General features: G+C 46.1%; 3 protein-coding genes across 3 annotated transcripts; 2 read left to right on the forward strand and 1 right to left on the reverse strand.

Annotated features, from left to right (window-relative positions):
* Positions 1-323: 323 nt before the first annotated feature.
* On the reverse strand, positions 324-1,592 carry LOC306919973 (UBX domain-containing protein 6-like; the record flags this gene model as incomplete). Its single annotated transcript, XM_079496557.1, has 1 exon — positions 324-1,592. The coding sequence occupies one exon, from the start codon at positions 1,590-1,592 to the stop codon at positions 324-326; it is 1,269 nt and encodes a 422-aa protein (XP_079352683.1).
* A 2,128-nt stretch (positions 1,593-3,720) lies between these two features.
* LOC306919985 (neutral alpha-glucosidase AB-like) lies at positions 3,721-6,507 on the forward strand (the record flags this gene model as incomplete). Its single annotated transcript, XM_079496567.1, has 1 exon — positions 3,721-6,507. One exon carries the CDS (start codon positions 3,721-3,723, stop codon positions 6,505-6,507), a length of 2,787 nt encoding a protein of 928 aa, XP_079352693.1.
* A 4,836-nt stretch (positions 6,508-11,343) lies between these two features.
* LOC306924674 (profilin-2-like) lies at positions 11,344-11,769 on the forward strand (the record flags this gene model as incomplete). Its single annotated transcript, XM_079503261.1, has 1 exon — positions 11,344-11,769. One exon carries the CDS (start codon positions 11,344-11,346, stop codon positions 11,767-11,769), a length of 426 nt encoding a protein of 141 aa, XP_079359387.1.
* Positions 11,770-17,494: the final 5,725 nt, after the last annotated feature.

Here is a 17,494-nt window from a genome sequence, read left to right on the forward strand (position 1 = left end):
TGTACAAAAGGTAAACATGGAAGCTCAGTATCTTGGTATTCTCACTTTATAGAGCGTACCAAAATCTCCTTGAGGGGGCGTCAACATATGTGTCACGTGGTAGCGGCCGCCATACTTGTTGGCTTGTCTGATTTGTTTACATTGAGCGACTATCCGGTGTGCTTGTATGCGTTATTTTTTTAAACTGACCTCACAATGGTGCAGTCCTGAGTTCCCAGGACTCAGGGACAGTACCACTTCCTGAGCAGATCCCGAATTAGGTTCTGAGAACCGTATCTGAGACTCATTCATAGTGTATGGAAACAAATCCAGAACACTTCTGTTCAGTTAAGGGTCTGCATGCTTTCCAGCAGCTCAGGTTTGAGAAGAGCTGGGCTCTTCCTCTCGCTGCCGGTAGCTGTGACGTCTGACTGCGTGTCTGTATCCCAGGAAAACTTCAGCAGAGCTGAAGGGACCAAGTTGCATTCAAAGAGGGCCATGTCTTCAGACTCTTGTAAGCTCTGGTGAGATCCAGGAGCAACCAGCTTGAAGGGTCGCCGGCCATCCACCAGGGAGTCGCGCACGAAGTTGAACAGCACCGGCATCAGGTCCCAGCCATAAAAGGTCCCTTGTAGCAGATTTCCATCAGGCAGTCTGATCCGCAGGAGAGTGTAAGGGTATTTTCTTCTGTCCTTCTCCTCCTGCTTCTCTCTCATATCCTTGGTGCACAGCAAGGCATTCCTCTCCACCAGCTCGCTCCTCATCTGCTGCTCTCTCTTGAGCTCCTTCGTCGTCAGGTCGTAGAACTCCGGAGGCAGCTCGAAGTGGGTGGCGTTGGGGGAGGGTCTGAAAGCCTGAGGCCGTCTGTCCAGCTGAGCTCTGAGAGGCTCCCCTCTCTGGAGGCGATCCCTCCTCTCCGCCATCAGCTGCAGGGCGGCTGTGCCCTGCTCAGGTAAGACCAGGAACTCCTCGTCCTCCTCTTGTCCCTCTACAGGGATCCTAGTGCTCTGAAAGCCCAAGGCCTGCAGAAACTTTCTACTCCCCTCAACGCAGAGCACCTTCTCCTGGAACACCTTGTTGCTGACTTTAATTTTCCTGTACTTCTCCTCCGCAGGGTGCTTGCACACGTTGTTTACATACTTGCTAATGACGTCCACGGCGGCCCTCGCTTCTCTGTCCTTGTTGAAGGTGTGTATCATCATGATGGAAGCCTCCACTGCATCCTGCTCAAACTTCATGAGAATGGCCTCTTTGAGTCGTACTTCTCTGTCACGTCCGGTTAAAGTAGCTCCAGTTAGAGGACAGGTAAAATATACTCCTGACACTGAGGGACATTCCAGCTCTGCTGCTGCTGCCTTGTCCTTTTTATCCCCTGCAGAAGTTTCTGCCCCCAGTTCCACTTTCAACTGGTTCCTGGTGGCGTTCTGTGAGGTGTGGACCTTTGGACGTTGCTGATGTTTGATCCTGGAGAGAGCTGCCGCTCCTGCTGCCGTTCCCGCTGCTGTGCATCCTACCCGCTGTGCTCTGCCAGTGGCCGCATTGGTGAGTTTCTTCCCGGATCCGGCAAATTTGAATTTGATGTCTTTCTTAATGTTGTCAAGGAACGCCTTCATTTTTTTAAACCTTGACAGAAAACCAACCTGCAATGCGCAGAAGCCAGCTAGCATTGGTCCATACACGCTATAAGCCCACAGGGCTAAAGGGAGCTCTCTCTCTCTCTCTCTCTCTGGCTCTCTTTCCAGTTCTCCGAGACAATCTGAATGAATGTCCACCTTACAGCACCTTGTATTTTGTAGCCCTGGTTTCTGTCGGCCCAATATATGGCAGCGTGTACAGTAGAACTCCAGTTTACCTAAATTATATGACATCAGCTGTTTCTCACTAGTGATCCATATCACTCCATATATAGTCAATTGGGGCATGTGTCAGTGGGTACAGCACTGTCTGGGTATTCTGAGAGTGGGTACAACAGCTACTGAGTTTTTCACAGTGCAAATTTCCGAGCGCTCCCCGGGGGGAAAGCTAAGCTAGCGAAGGCAAGCATTAGTACATTCATCACCATACAAGTGTTCATCATTTGCATTGGCTCACGTTCTAACTGGTTAAAACGACCAGTTTGTTTATTCGTAAATAAGCCACACTCGGTGCCCTCTGTGATGTGACACCCCCAAAATGTAAGGGACAGGTTAAGGGCATTTCACACTCCAGGTACTGATAGGTGGGTGTTACCAGATCGTTGTTGCCGCTCCTGTGTACTGTAGGGGCGGCGGTGGCTCAGGGGTAGAGTGGCCGGATGGTAACTGCAAGGTTGCCAGTTCAAACCCGGGCTCCCCCAGAGTTAGTGTCAAAGTGTCCTTGAGCAAGACACTAAACCCCTAATTGCTCCCGATGTGCAAGTTGGTGCCTTGCATGGTTTCCTATGTCATCTGTGTATGAATGGGTGAATGTAATGCACAATCTATGTAAATGCGCGCACGCACGCGCGCACGCACACGCGCACGCACGCACACACTGGATAGAGGCCAGAATGGGCATAATGTAATTGTGCTCCTTGGAGTTGAACAATCTAGCAGCCCAGAATACAGGGAGTACTAGAACTAGACTATAACTATAAAATAAAATAACTATAAAATATGACATTTTATATACAACACTGGTTCTCAACAAAGGGGTCCAAATTAGGGATGTTAACAATTGATAATCGATTAATCCCCGTTAATATAAGAAATTATTAAATTAAACTTAAAGGACCACTTCACTACTTTTCAACCTACCTTCATATAATTGGTCCTCCAAATGCCACCATTTTTCCCTACTCAGTCTGTGTCTCATAGGAGGGCTGTGGGCAGTTCAGAAACCCGTCCAATTATATGAAGATAAGTTGAAAAGTGGTGAAGTTGCCTGTGAATGTAATGCTGTCTGCTCGTGCGGCCGAGGAACACACATTTTGGCCGGTTAATAAAATCCCCCCCATATTGGTAGTCAGAGAAACGATCTGCTTTTGCATGTCCATCCGTGGCTTCCACTCGCCCGGTAGGCGGGGTTGTCAATCTTTGGCGCTTTCCACTTTCCCTTGTAGGAACAGACAAGAGAGTGCAGACAAGAGAGTGCACTGTTGAGGGAAATTAAGATTATCAGATCAAAATCACACCTGTGTGAAGTGAGAGGCGCTCTTATCATCGTACATCATCATGACGTAAAATAGTCTATTTGCTCAGACACTATGACGTAACATTCTCCATTCATTGTCAATGGGAATTTAATGTTTGTGTAGGACAAAGTTTGTGGATTTACACCAAAAGCTGGACATAGTAGTTTCAGACAATCAAATCATCACATTCCGTGCTCAAACGGACATACACAAAGATGTGCATAGGAGCGGCTAGCGCCCCAACAAATAAACACTGCTTATCAACTAACCGGCTTATTGATCAGTAAGGTTATCAATTATCAAATGAGGAGGATTTGGAGGATTTAATTGATACTTTTCATCCCTAGTCCAAATATGGACATGTCTGATGTCATAGATGTGTGATTGACATCATAAACTGGCCTTCACGTATTCAGATAAAACAGTGCTGTCGGCTGCAAAAGTAAGCCAATGTGCTGCTAAGTAGTAAACGTAGAGACACAATTAGCTGCTGCTGGAATACATCCAATCTCACCTAGTTGAACTAGCACCTTATAAGCATGCTACATCCATCACAGTTAGCACACCAACTTCCAACTTCTCCATTGAGGATGTCACTTGTCCTGGTTCTCTTGCTAGCTGCGTGCCTAAACGGGGTGTGGGCCGTGGACAGGGGGAATTTCAAGACCTGTGACCAGAGTGCTTTTTGCCGGCGCCAGCGATCCTTGACGCCCGGCCAGTCTCCATACCGAGCCCTGCTAGACACCATGGAGCTGACCAGTGCTGGACTTCGCATGGAGCTCATCAACGATGAGCTCCATGGCATGGCCGGCAATAGTCAGCTTCAGAAACAGTCGCACCGACTGTTGCTGGAGGTCTTCTGCCTCCATGGCAACATGACGAGGGTGAAGATCAATGAGCTGAAGCCACTGAAGCCTCGCTATGAGGTCCCGGATGTTCTTGTCCGTGAGCCGCCAACACATCCCATGTCTCTCATATCTAAGGATGACAATGGAGTGCTTCTATCCCTCGGAGACTTGCAGAGGGTCCTTGTCAGTGTCCGGCCCTTCCGATTGGACATAATGGAGGGCCGCGAGGTGCTAATGTCGCTAAACTCCCGTGGCCTGCTGTCATTCGAGCACTTGAGGGTGCGGGCAAAGGAAGAGGACCGGGCCGTTTCAGCGAGCCGAGACGAGGAGGCAGTGAGGAGCACAGAAGAGAAGTCGGAACCCGGCAAGTGGGAGGAAACATTTCAATCACACTCGGACAGCAAACCCAATGGACCCTCATCTGTCAGTTTAGACTTTTCCTTGCCAGGTGTTGAACACGTCTACGGCATTCCGGAGCATGCAGACAATCTCAAACTCAGAACCACAGACAGCGGAGACCCATACAGACTGTATAACCTAGATGTGTTTGAGTATGAGCTGTATAACCCCATGGCTCTATATGGTGCAGTTCCAGTCATGCTGTCCCACAACACCCAGCGCACCATGGGCATCTTCTGGCTCAATGCTGCAGAGACATGGGTGGACATCAATTCTAACACGGCTGGGAATACAGCTGTTGGGAAGATGCTGGACTACCTGCAGGGCTCCAGCAAGACAGCGCAGACAGATGTGCGATGGATCTCTGAGAGCGGCATCATCGACGTCTTCATCATGCTGGGACCAGCACCACACGATGTCTTTTCCCAGTATGCCTCCCTCACAGGAACCCAGGCATTCCCTCCCATGGCTGCACTGGCCTACCACCAGTGCCGCTGGAACTACAACGATCAGGAAGATGTGCGGTCGGTAGACGCTGGCTTTGATGAGCATGACATCCCCTACGACTTCATTTGGCTGGACATCGAGCACACGGACGGGAAGCGTTACTTCACCTGGGACCCCAACACGTTTCCCACACCCAGGGAGATGCTGCAGGGCATCATGGACAAGAGACGCAAGATGGTCACCATTGTTGATCCTCATATCAAAGTAGACAGCAACTTTAGGATCCACAATGAGATCCGCTCCCTAGGCTTCTACATCAAGAATAAAAATGGTGAAGACTATGAAGGCCACTGCTGGCCAGGGAATTCAGGCTACCCAGACTTCACCAACCCAGAGATGAGGGCATGGTGGGCCAGCATGTTTGCTTATGATCAATACAAGGGATCCATGGATAACTTGTATATATGGAATGACATGAATGAGCCGTCAGTTTTCAGTGGGCCAGAGGTCACCATGCACAAGGACGCCATGCATGGCTCCTGGGAGCACCGGGACGTACACAACCTCTATGGTTTTTATGTGCAAATGGCCACAGCAGAGGGTCTGATCCAGAGGTCAGGGGGAGTAGAACGGCCATTTGTATTGACCCGGGCCTTCTATGCTGGGTCACAGCGTTATGGTGCTGTCTGGACAGGTGACAACACTGCTGACTGGGAACACCTGAAAATCTCTATCCCCATGTGTCTGAGTCTGAACCTGGTGGGAATCTCTCACTGTGGTGCTGATGTGGGCGGCTTCTCCAAGACTCCCAGCAGTGAGCTTCTGGTGCGCTGGTACCAGACAGGTGCTTACCAACCGTTGTTCAGGGCTCATGCCCACCATGACACCCCCCGTCGTGAGCCCTGGCTCTTTGGTCCAGAGAACACTGCGCTAATCCGTGAGGCAGTTCGACAGCGATACGCCTTGCTGCCTCACTGGTATCAGCTGTTCTACCACGCACACCGCACAGGACAACCAGTCATGAGACCACTGTGGGTGGAGTATCCTCAGGACTCTGCTACCTTTATTATGGATGACCAGTTCTTGCTTGGGAGAGACCTGCTGGTTCATCCAGTGACTGAAGAGGGGGCAAGGGGCGTCTCTGTCTACCTACCAGGTCAAGGGGAGATCTGGTTTGATGTCCAGACTTTCCAAAAGCACAATGGCGCCCAGAACCTTTATATCCCGGTCACTATGAGTTCTATCCCAGTATTCCAGCGCGGTGGTTCTATTATTCCCAGGAAGAATAGGGTTCGTAGGTCATCCTCTTGTATGGAAGACGATCCCTACACCTTACATGTAGCCCTCAGTGCCCAGGGAACTGCACAGGGTGAACTCTATATAGATGATGGCCACACATTTAACTTTGACAAGAAACATGAGTTTATCCACAGGAGCTTGTCTTTCACCAACAATACCCTCTCTTCCAGTAATATCGCTCCAGATGCTCAGTATTCTACAAAGTCCTGGATTGAACGCATCCTCATACTGGGAGCCAGAAAACCCAGCAATGTTACCCTAATAACTGCTGATGGTCGGGAGGAGAGACAACTGGAGGTCGACTATGACCCCTCCATGTCAGTGTTGACGATTCACAAGCCTGGCATGAACGCCGGGTCAGAGTGGACTGTGGTGCTCGATTAACCTGGTGACAAAACGAGTAGCACTGTCATACCCTGGTACTTGGGAGGGCAGCGTTCAATGCCTCACTGCTTGGCACGCAACATCAAGGGTTGGGTGGTGGAAATATGTACTTATATGTAAATGTGACATGCTAAAGTCATGTCCATGCATGTGCACCAAGTGGTCTCACACTAAGGAAACAGGAGATAGGCTCCTGAGCTTTGGACCTCATGGTTCAGTTCCCAAGGCTACTTTGCAAGAGACCACCCCATTCGACTGGTATCATGTATTGAATCGGCGAAATCATCCGTTATCAGCACGTTTGAATGGTGCCAAAATGTCCATACTGGCATCCTCACTGTTCAGTATGTCATTATCTGCGATTGTAGCATTGTCATTATCACTGATGTCCTGGCGGAGGCGCGCCGTGTCTGGTGGCCTTGAGCTAAGCGAAGGCCACCAGACCCGACTCAGTGCCGTCCGAGTTACGTCCTGATAGGCAGAGAATAGTATATATTAGTAGCTCCTAGTTCCATGCACCGACAATAGTTGGAAATGACACGTCCACCAGGGGGAAACGTTGACCAGGCTATGTGGTGAGGATGCCAGTATGGACATTTTGGCACCATTCAAACGTGCTGATAACGGATGATTTCGCCGTTCCAATGCAGAGATAACGGTCGAATCCGCTGAAGAGACTATGGTGTGTGTGTGTGTGTGTGTGTGTGTGTATGTGTCACTCACTCACTCACTCACCAGTAGGCCACAAATGCTTTTTTTTCATATTTGCATACATTTTTAATTATTTCACTGCAATTTCATAATAGAAGTCAGTGGTGATCAGGCTTAAACCTTGCCCAAATTTGGAGTCATGTTAGAGATATAGGCCACTTGCATCATAATGTGGCTGTGACATGCAAAAAAGGCTATCTAATTAGCTAATATTTTTATGATGTCACATCGGGAATGTGAATGAATGAATGAATGAAAGTACTGCTACTAACTAATGTCTATTACAACTGCTGTTCTAAATCCTTTAGACCTGTTATTGACCTTATACCAACCTTGAAAAATAAAATAATATATATATGGTGGCGGTCTGGGACTTTTGGCGCCCCCTGGTGGCGGTGAATGAGATAATTTTAACTCATTCACCGCCACCAGGGGTGCTATGACAATGGGTATTGCATACTACAGAGATCTCCATATACAGTATGGGCACAAAAGGGACACAGACAAACGGGTGCTATGACAATGGGTATTATTAGGTTCCCAAGTTGCATCGTTCCCAAGTACTGTAGACCGACGGGCACGTACAGATCTAGTCCTACTATAAATGTGCCAAGTCTCTGTGTGTCTGTCTGCGTGTGTGTACGGTTATAATGCACTTAACTCGAGAACCGCTTTCCCCACCGACTCAAATTCGACACAGGCGTTCCACACCCCCGCAGGGAGTCCAGTGCCCGGTATCGAGTCAGTCGGACCCACGGTTCTGGTCAGGCTCTGCCAGTGGGCCTAATCAGCCTAAATCCCCTCACCTGTGCAATTTCCAGCCTCTGCCTCAGCCAATAGACCTTGTGGTAAGCCCCACCCGCTCGCACACCTGCCTCGATACCGCAGCAGGACATAGAGGAATAGAAGCATTCATATCACCAACATTCATACTATAATAACGCCATGGTGAAACGTTGCTATTGGGCGTCCGGCAACAGTGCTTCATAAGTACCCAGAACGTAAAGGGGAATTTTCTTTTTATTCCTTTTCCCGTGGGTGCGCACATGCACATGTCAATGTTTACATTCTGGAGGTGGAGGACGCTGCGGTCACTCATTCACCCTCCTGCTACTAAATCACACTATTAACGTCAACTTTTACTAAACAATGGTTAAATCAATCGTCTAATAAACAACAAACAACTTACCTTGGAGCAAATGGTGTGCTTTGTAACTTTCTCCATGCTCAGTTGCTTGTGTTGGACGGATGGCAGCCACATAAACTTCACCCACAGGCTCCAGCCTCCCACTGTGGTTCAGAAGAAGAACGCTGCTTACCATTTAAACGGTTGGAAGCCGCTTCCATTTTTTTCAAGGAAGTTGAAATGCTTTAGCGCCTCCCCTGGTCGAATTCTCCAACTGACTCCAGGTCAGTCGACATGCACACGCACAAGCACAACACAACTTCCTTGAAAAAAAATGGAAGCGGCTCGTGACTAAACAAGCTATGTAAACCCCATGAGGTAAACGCTCGTTTAACCGTTTAAACTTGGATTTTCTTTGCCGTTCCAAAATTCAAATTAGTTTAGACCATTAACGCACCTTCACTTTTTGGATACAATGTGCAGAAAAGGGTAAGCAGCGTTATTTTTCTGAACCGCAGTGGGAGGGGACGTGACTGGAGGCTACTGGCTGCCGTCCGTCGCAACTGCAGGAGAAAGTTACAAAGCACACCATTTGCAAGGTAAGTTGTTTGTTGTTTATTAGACGATTAATTTAACCATTGTTTAGTAAAAGTTGACGTTAATAGTATGATTTAGTAGCAGGGAGGGTGAATGAGTGACCGCAGCGTCCTCCACCTCCAGAATGTAAACATTGACATGTGCATGTGCGCACCCACGGGAAAAGGAATAAAAAGAAAATGCCCCAAACGTTCTGGGTACTTATGGAGCACTGTTGCAGGACGCCCAACAGCAACGTTTCACCATGGCGTTATTATAGTATGAATAGATATGAAAGCTTCTATTCCTCTTCGGAAATAACACAGACATCAATGGAGGATCGCTGATAGTAGGGGTTGTTTGTCCTACTTAACAACGGTATTGAGGCAGGTACGCGAGCGGGTTGGGCTTACAGCAAAGTCTATTGATTGCCATAGCAACCCCACACCTACCAATTGATTACTTAACCAGTCCACTTTTCACAGTCACTCTTCAGACACAGGCAGACAGACAGATACAGAGATCTCCATGTGGGACACAGACAGACAGTTAAAATGGGTGCTATGACAACGGGTATTATTAGGTTCCAAAGTTGCATCGTTCTCAAGTAGGCCGGCCCGACAGGCACGTACAGGTCTAGTAACTAGAAATGCACTCTGTCAAGCTGCCAACTTGTGTGTGAGCAACCTACTGCTGACTCCTGTCAACTTACTGTCTGCCCCTCTTTAAAATATAACAAATATAGACATTTAGAATAAAACTTAAAGGACCTATAACATAAAATTTAACTTTTTCAATTTTTTTTTTTTTGGGGCTTCCATATGTGTTTTCTATCCCCACAAATTACAAATTTTGAACAACCAGGCTTTCATATCATATGGGTGCTTTAATGGAAGTTGCTCTCAGGAACAGCTCAACTGATTTTGTCCTCATCGTAATGTCATCAATGTCACCCCACTTTGTATAATTCCTCCTCTTCTTCAGTCTTCAGTTCCAAATTTGCATTTCCACTTTGTTTACAATGTCCACCATTGTTGATTTTCCAAGCTGGCATGGAATGGAAACAAGCCTGGTTTTATCTAGCATCAGTATTATAATGACTCAAATATTAAAAAAAATCTGCATATCAGCACCCCCACCACCTTAGGACATTGTGGTATTGCAGCTAAAACTGCTTTCAAAGTCCCGAAAGAAATGACAAGGACTGGTTATATCAGAGTGGTGATTGAGGCTCAAACCATTAGAAATAAGTTTGAGGGACATAGACAATATGATATTAAATATTAAAAACAGTTTTAAAATGCATGTTATTTCTGCTTTAAATAGAAAACAAAATGAATAGGTTCTTGCACTTAATATACTTTCCACAAAATGTGATGTGTTACAAAAAGAGCAAGCATGTCAGTCAGGCAAATCAAGCAGGCCTACAGTATGTACACCAGGCTTCAATATAATACTGTCTATATAGAAGTTAGCTCACAATCACAGACCTCTGTGCATACTTCCCTTCCCTGTCTCGGTCCCTTAGACTAAACTCGGGTGTGGAATTTAAAACTCAGTCTCTGTTCCCGAGGTACAACTGCCTAGACCTCTACATAACTGTCTGATTCCGTTATAACTTTTTTTGTTTTAAGTTTCCTATATATGATTTATATTAGTTACGTCACCAACAATAATGGCACTTTATTAGCCGGTTAGCGGTCAACATACATATATACATATATATCTCAATCAGCCACGTATGTCGGTGTTGTCCCTCGGCCAGTCAGGGACTACCGTTCTTACCCCAACATGCATGCATGCATGCATGCTGAGCGACACCACCAAAAATACACAATCCCATAGGCCGTGCGACGCTACCGACATACGCAGCCGATTATAGTATTGCACGGTCTGCTCGCACAAGTAGCCTAATAAAACGAGATCAGTCACTCAAGGTGTATATTGGCCAGCCCACATGACTCCCTAGCCGTCACTTAGTGCCCTAAACAAAAGTTAATGTCCATAGACTGGGCTGGCAAACAATGTACATCAAAAAGTGCTCTAAACTAACTTTAAAAAGTCCACAGACTTGACTGCCATCAAAAAGCCATGCATTGGAGCGGCTAGCAGACCCCACTTTGAGAACCACGGCATGATGTCACACATATGTCAGCGACATTTGCACATATATGTCACACCCCCCCGTTTAAAAGGCATTTCATTCACATTTGCTAACCTACACTTCTTAATAAATAAACTTTTGACCTCGACAGAGAACTGGGAGATCTCCTGCATACCTTTTGTAACCTGACTACGATACAAACAGCTTGCTCACATCTCTTTAAAGCACTGCCTGTTGAACATCCTTAATTTTCGTTTGACTTCAAAGTACTTTCCTCCCAACCTTTTTTGCAATATAATTACACAACAAAAAACAAACCATGACTTGGCAAAGCTTCGTGGACAGCCTCATGGCGGATGGCAGCTGCCAGGATGCTGCCATTGTTGGCTATGGTGAGCCTGCGCACAAGTACGTGTGGGCGTCGCATTCAGGCGGCACCTTCGCCAACATGACGAGCGAGGAGATTGACGTGCTAGTGGGGCGGGACCGCGAGGTGTTCCTCACCAACGGGCTGGTCCTGTGCAACAGGAAGTGCTCTGTCATCCGCGACAGCCTGCAGGTGGACGACGACTGGACCATGGACATTCGGACAAAGAACGAGAACGGAGAGCCCACATACAACATCTCCATCGGCCGCGCCGAGAAGGTGCTGGTCGTCGTCATGGGGGGTGAAGGGGTCCACGGCGGGTCGCTCAACAAGAAAACGTTTGAGATGATCGACGAGCTGAGGAGGGCTGGATACTGAAGTGCTCCTTATTCCGATTTTCTTTGGTGAAAGGGAGGTGATATAACCACAGATTGGGATTGGCGAGTCTCTGATCGGGTGCTCTCGGAAACCTTTTTTCTCAGAGCTCATGCACCTCCAGGATGCTCTGACTCTCAAGAACTATAGGCCGGAAAGCCTGTCCAAACCAGAGGATTTTACTATGTTGAATGCAACGTTGATGTGGTGGCAATGAATTTACGATTGTCGGCGGTAGGTAACGTGAACAGCGCTGAGTCAGCAGAAGTGGACTTTTGACTGCTCTGCGCAGTCACTCAATGACTCGTTTCAGTGTTTCTTAGCAGACGTGTCAAGCTATCTCGATGTGGGAGCAGTGAAGCACAACACCTCTGCATTCCATCAGCTATTTTCAATGAGGAGAGGGTGTAGACCCCTAGGGGACCCTGGTACATTTTTTTTCTTAGGTGGTTAATAACTGAGACAACCGAGATGTTTCTAGAAATATATATATGTGTGTGTGTGTGTGTGCGTGTGTGCGTGCGTGCGTGCGTGCATGCGTGCGTGCATGCGTGCGTGCCCTATGCCCAGCTTTGTGTTTGTGTGTACCCCATAGCGATGATTTGATTGGCTGAGCACGGAATTGAGGTGAAAAGTGAAGACAGAAAAGCGAGGACGCCAATTGTGATTGGTCGGAATGTGATGAGGTATGATGATAAGAGCGCCCCTAAATTCACACTATATATAATATATAAGTGCCCCTCAATTCACACAATATATATAGGGACCCCAATCTACTTTACACTGTGAAATCCTCATTGTTCATTTAACTTCTACCTTTTTCCTCATTCTTCGAGTTACAGGACCATTGATGGTCCATTTTGTTCCTATCATTTAGCTGGTGGCCCCCACAGGAACCTCAAGGACCACTGGGGGCCCCCCACTGTGAGAACCACTATTCTAGAGTGTGTCTGGGATGGGGGACCACAATATATCTGTTGTCCCTTCTAAAACAGTCTGCACCCTTTCTTCACCGCTTGTCATCCCGTTTGTTCGCACTAGGTGGCACTCAGTCACTGTAGTAAGTAGTAATCAGTAACCACTAGTCCTTGAAACCCTGGCATCCCTGTTCTGTGGCAAGCATTCCACTAAGAATTGCATTTGTGTGGGAAGGGGCAGAGCTATCACGGAGCCCTGGGAAACCCCAGGGATATGTGGGGAGGGGTATAAGGGGGTTTGACTTGGCTCTCCCTTCAGCCTCACAGCTTGGATTCAGTGTCATCTGTGTGACTGTGCTGGGATCAGTTCAGTTATTGATCACCGGTCATTGAATGTCGAGCTGAACATCATGAACCACTTGAACCACAGTTCCGGGGGGAACATTAGCCAGAGCAGATCTACAATATGTTGTTGTTACTTCTGGCGAAAACATTTGGTTCAGAAGAGGAAAAAAATGCGGTCCAGTCACAGAGCCAACTCATGGTGCGGTTTAGCATCCCTATTTTGGGTTGGGGGACACAGATCTACAAGGTTTTTTTCCTCACACATATAAAACTGCGATATCTAATTCCTGAACGTCTTGTCACTGGTGACACCCAATGGTAGGGATGTGACTAAGTGCATTTACTTCAGTACTTATATTCTCTCTTCTTTTTTCAAGCTCATGACTCACATTTCAAATAGCCAATAAATGTAGCACTTATGAATCCAGTAGGCCTACAATTCTAGGACATTACTCAAACTACTATACTATTGGGTCCCAATATAGTGCAAATGCACGATATGCAAGCTCATAACGTGTCACAACACGGTGTGAGATTGTATTATGTAACTATTCTATTCACGATTCTACTACTCACGCAACTGTGTTTGTTCATATGGGCGCGGTGATGAATGAATCCCTTGGCCCGGCGGTGGTGGGTCTATTGGGTCTAGTATTGTACTTATGTATTTATATTTCATCTATTGCTGTGATTTTATTTAATTGTTATGATTGTAATTGGTTTTATTTATTTATTTTTACATAGCTGGACCAATGTGTCCAGTTAGATTTTTGTTCTCCCATAGAAGCAAGTTTAATCACACCACTGGTGTTTTATTTGCAAAAGATGCATCATTATCAGTCCTCAATGGGGATTAACACATTCACTGCCAAGTATACATTAATTAATTAATTATTCTTCATTGAAACCCTTATTTTGAAGTCCACCGATGTGCTGTGACAGACGATCATCTCTTTTTTTTCATCTGGAAAATACATTTTGTGACCGTGATCAGTTCTTAACCCATTCAGGACGGGAACCCCTTTTGGTGTTTACATTATGTTATACTTTAGCTATTGAAAAATAATAGATCTACAAGCTCATAGCGTCGCACTTGGTGCCGCACTATGAGCTTGTAGCTATTTTTGAAAAATTTGAAAATGTGGCGCAAATCTTTGAATGTATATTCTTTCACAGTGGACGTTTTTTACTCAAATATTAGCTTCTGGGGGTGTCCCCGAAACAACATAATTTCAGATGGGGGTCTGCAGCCAAATACAGATCATTCTGGGGGTCCTTGACATGAAATAGTTTGAGAACCACTGACATAGAAACATAGGGTTTTCAGAAAACTGTCATGATTTAGAAGACATTTGTAGAATATGTTAAGGGCCTTTCTCGGACCCACCCTTCTCCCATTGTTTATATTGTGTTTAGTTTCCAAGATGGCTGCAGCACCATCAAACAAAATGTTTGGTCAAACCATATGGGCTTCCATTGGAAATGCATTGGAGCGGCCATTAAACACAGACACAAGATAAACGCAAGACAGGTGTCTTGAATTTGTGAATGCAGCCCAGTAAGGGCATATGTCGACCCCGCCCGCTCACCTCTGCTCACCTCTATTGTTGCAACCATAGGTTGCAGTTTATGAAAACCTGCAGGCATGCCATGCCTCCATATATATATATATATGCCATGCCTCGTGATATCATGCCTTGTGACATCATGCCTCGTGACACATCACGCCACCATATACATACAGTATGAAGATTACGACACTGACCTCATCAAACCCTGGATAGCCATACATGGAGAAGACTGGGTCATAACCTAGATCTGCATATATGGCTCCCTAGCCGAGGAGCCATAGGCCCAAAAGCTCAACGGTTAAGGATTAACCTGTGATGTCATGACATACTTTTTATTTGTGTTTTTTGAGTGGTGCAAACCACTCCAACAACTGGCTTTGTACCCGTGTACCCGTGTTTGTTCGTACCAAAAAAACGAGCATGGTTGCTATGGTTAGCAACCAAAAAAACGAGCATGGTTGCTATGGTTAGTATGTGACATCACTGACATCACAGATATCACGTCAGAGTGAATCAATCTCTATATAATCAATCTTTATAGTTATTCCTCAACAGATGTTAGGTTCTAATGTACAGTAACTATAACAATAAATGTGTAGTTGCACCACTCAGTTCACACAGGTGTGATTTTTTCTATTCACTTGGTTGTTAAGGTCCATATAATGAGAGGTCTGCTCTGCTGGAAACATCGCGAAAAAAGGTTATGGGCATTTTTGTATACCACACCATAGACAATCAATATAAGGCAAAATTTCAACATAGTAGCATGTGAAATGTCAAACTAGGGGGCTTTCATGATTTTGAATCCATTCCATGCATTAGTTTTGCACGAAAAACACTCCTTGGCCTAAAAACAGTGAGTGTTTTTCGTGCAAAACTAATGCTTTGAATGGATTCAGAATCATGAAAACCCCCTTTGACATGTCACATGCTATTAAAGTATGATTACATTTTGGGGTATACAAAAATGGCCATACCGTTTTTTCGCTGTATTTCCGGCAGAGCAGACCTCTCATTCTGTGGACCTTATATGAATAGAAAAAATATAAATAAAAAGTATGTCATGACATCACAGGTCCTCTCAAATTTCAGATGGCCGGCTACCAGTGGTTTGGACGAATACACTCTCCCACAGTAAGGAAAAAAACACATTTGGCCATTTTTACACTTTATAAATTTTACACTCAGCTGTGAACTCAGTAGCGTGTGGAAGATCCATACACAGCCACAGCCCACATCTGGCACCTCCTCCTAATGCTGGTCACCAACCTAGCCACATTGCCACGGGGCAGCCCGTGCCCTATAGAAGGATCTTGCACACAGACCACACAGTCAACTTGATCAATATTGACCGACAGCTGCACTGGAAGTAACAGTTTATATATATTGGACATTTTTAGTAATTAACACAATGGTTGAAAGAGTTTTAAATGTTTATATTTGAATGTATTGACACTGAAGTTGCATTATGTTTGTCACCTGTCTCTCTTCTGCAGTGCTGACACTCCTTTCTAGATTGGAGGGTGCCAAGTACTGTAGAGGAGGGGTGTTTGTTCATGTTATTATGTTTGGTCTTATTTTTGTTAGGCTCTGCAAATTTGTAAATGTATATTCAATATTCCTTTAAGGTAGTGAGGTGGAAGATTACTCGTAGGTCTTAGTTAGCCGTGTGGTTGAGTTAATTATTTACCACGTACTGATTAGGGGATGGTTTGCCCCACCTGTTTAAGAGCAGGATTGCTGCAGGTGAAGGGATCAGTCTGACTTGATGCAGGGGAGAACTGCAAGCCAACTAGGGCCTCATTGTAGGATAAAAAGCATGTTCCTGTTTGTTTATTAAGTATAGTTTTCAAGTGTTAATTTCGTTTTTTTGGAACATTTACTTTTGGCCAGCATTATGTATTTTTGTACTTTGTTGCCGGCTTGCGTTGTGTAAGGCACTTTTGAAGGAAAATAAAATGCTTAAGATGAATTTGTGTACTGCTTCATGGAGCCTCTGGCCATCGTCTAGCAATATCACACACATGTTGCTGTGGGATGGGCATCCTCAACCAGGATATTGTTGCAAGTCGGCCAACGTGGTTTTGTTGGTCACTCTAACACAGGGGTAACCAACCAGGGGTTTGCGAGCTACCATAGCTCGAAGCTTTCATCAAAGTCGATCGCATAGTGGGAGCCTGGCAGACACACAGCCATAACAGAATGTGTATTCGCTCGCAACTCTGTTTAAAGGCTACAGTACAGACAGGTCTAAATAAAAAAGCAAGTCGAACCAGTGGGGGTCAGGGAGATGGTGGGCATGCATGTACAGGGTGTGTTTGTTTGGTGTGGAGTGGATCATACGGCACACACAGGAGCAGCAATTGTCTGCAAGTTGTCGTTTTGGAGGTGACCGGTCACCTCCACTGACCGACCACAACCCAGAACTACACAGGAGTGACGGGACCTCGGCATTACAGCCGCCGCCACAGAGCCAGCAGCACATAATCGGACCGCACTGGACTGGACTGCACAGTGTGTGTGGTAGGCTCAGCGGCACAGTGCCGATATAGGCCTACAAACAAATTACAATGGCCATTGTATAATGTAGGCTTTATGTGTGCACATCACACTAAGTAAAATCCAGTGCATTGGTAAATGCCTTAAAAAGACGTCGTTAAGGTGTGTTGTTTTGGACAAAGACTTTTATTGCAGTTTACACATGGACCGTAGAATTTTGACTAGGTGGCCCAGCCTTCATTCAATCAGGATAGAGAGGGGCCTTTGGAGGCTTTTGCCTTTATTTTATGGAGGGACAGACAGTAGGCTGACAGAACATGGGGAGAGAGATGGGGGGAAGACATGCAGTAAAGGCCATCAGGATCGGGAGTCGAACCCGCGGCACACTGCCAGACT

The sequence above is a fragment of the Electrona antarctica genome (genome assembly GCF_951216825.1).
Source record: "Electrona antarctica genome assembly, chromosome: 1".
NCBI lineage: Eukaryota > Metazoa > Chordata > Actinopteri > Myctophiformes > Myctophidae > Electrona > Electrona antarctica.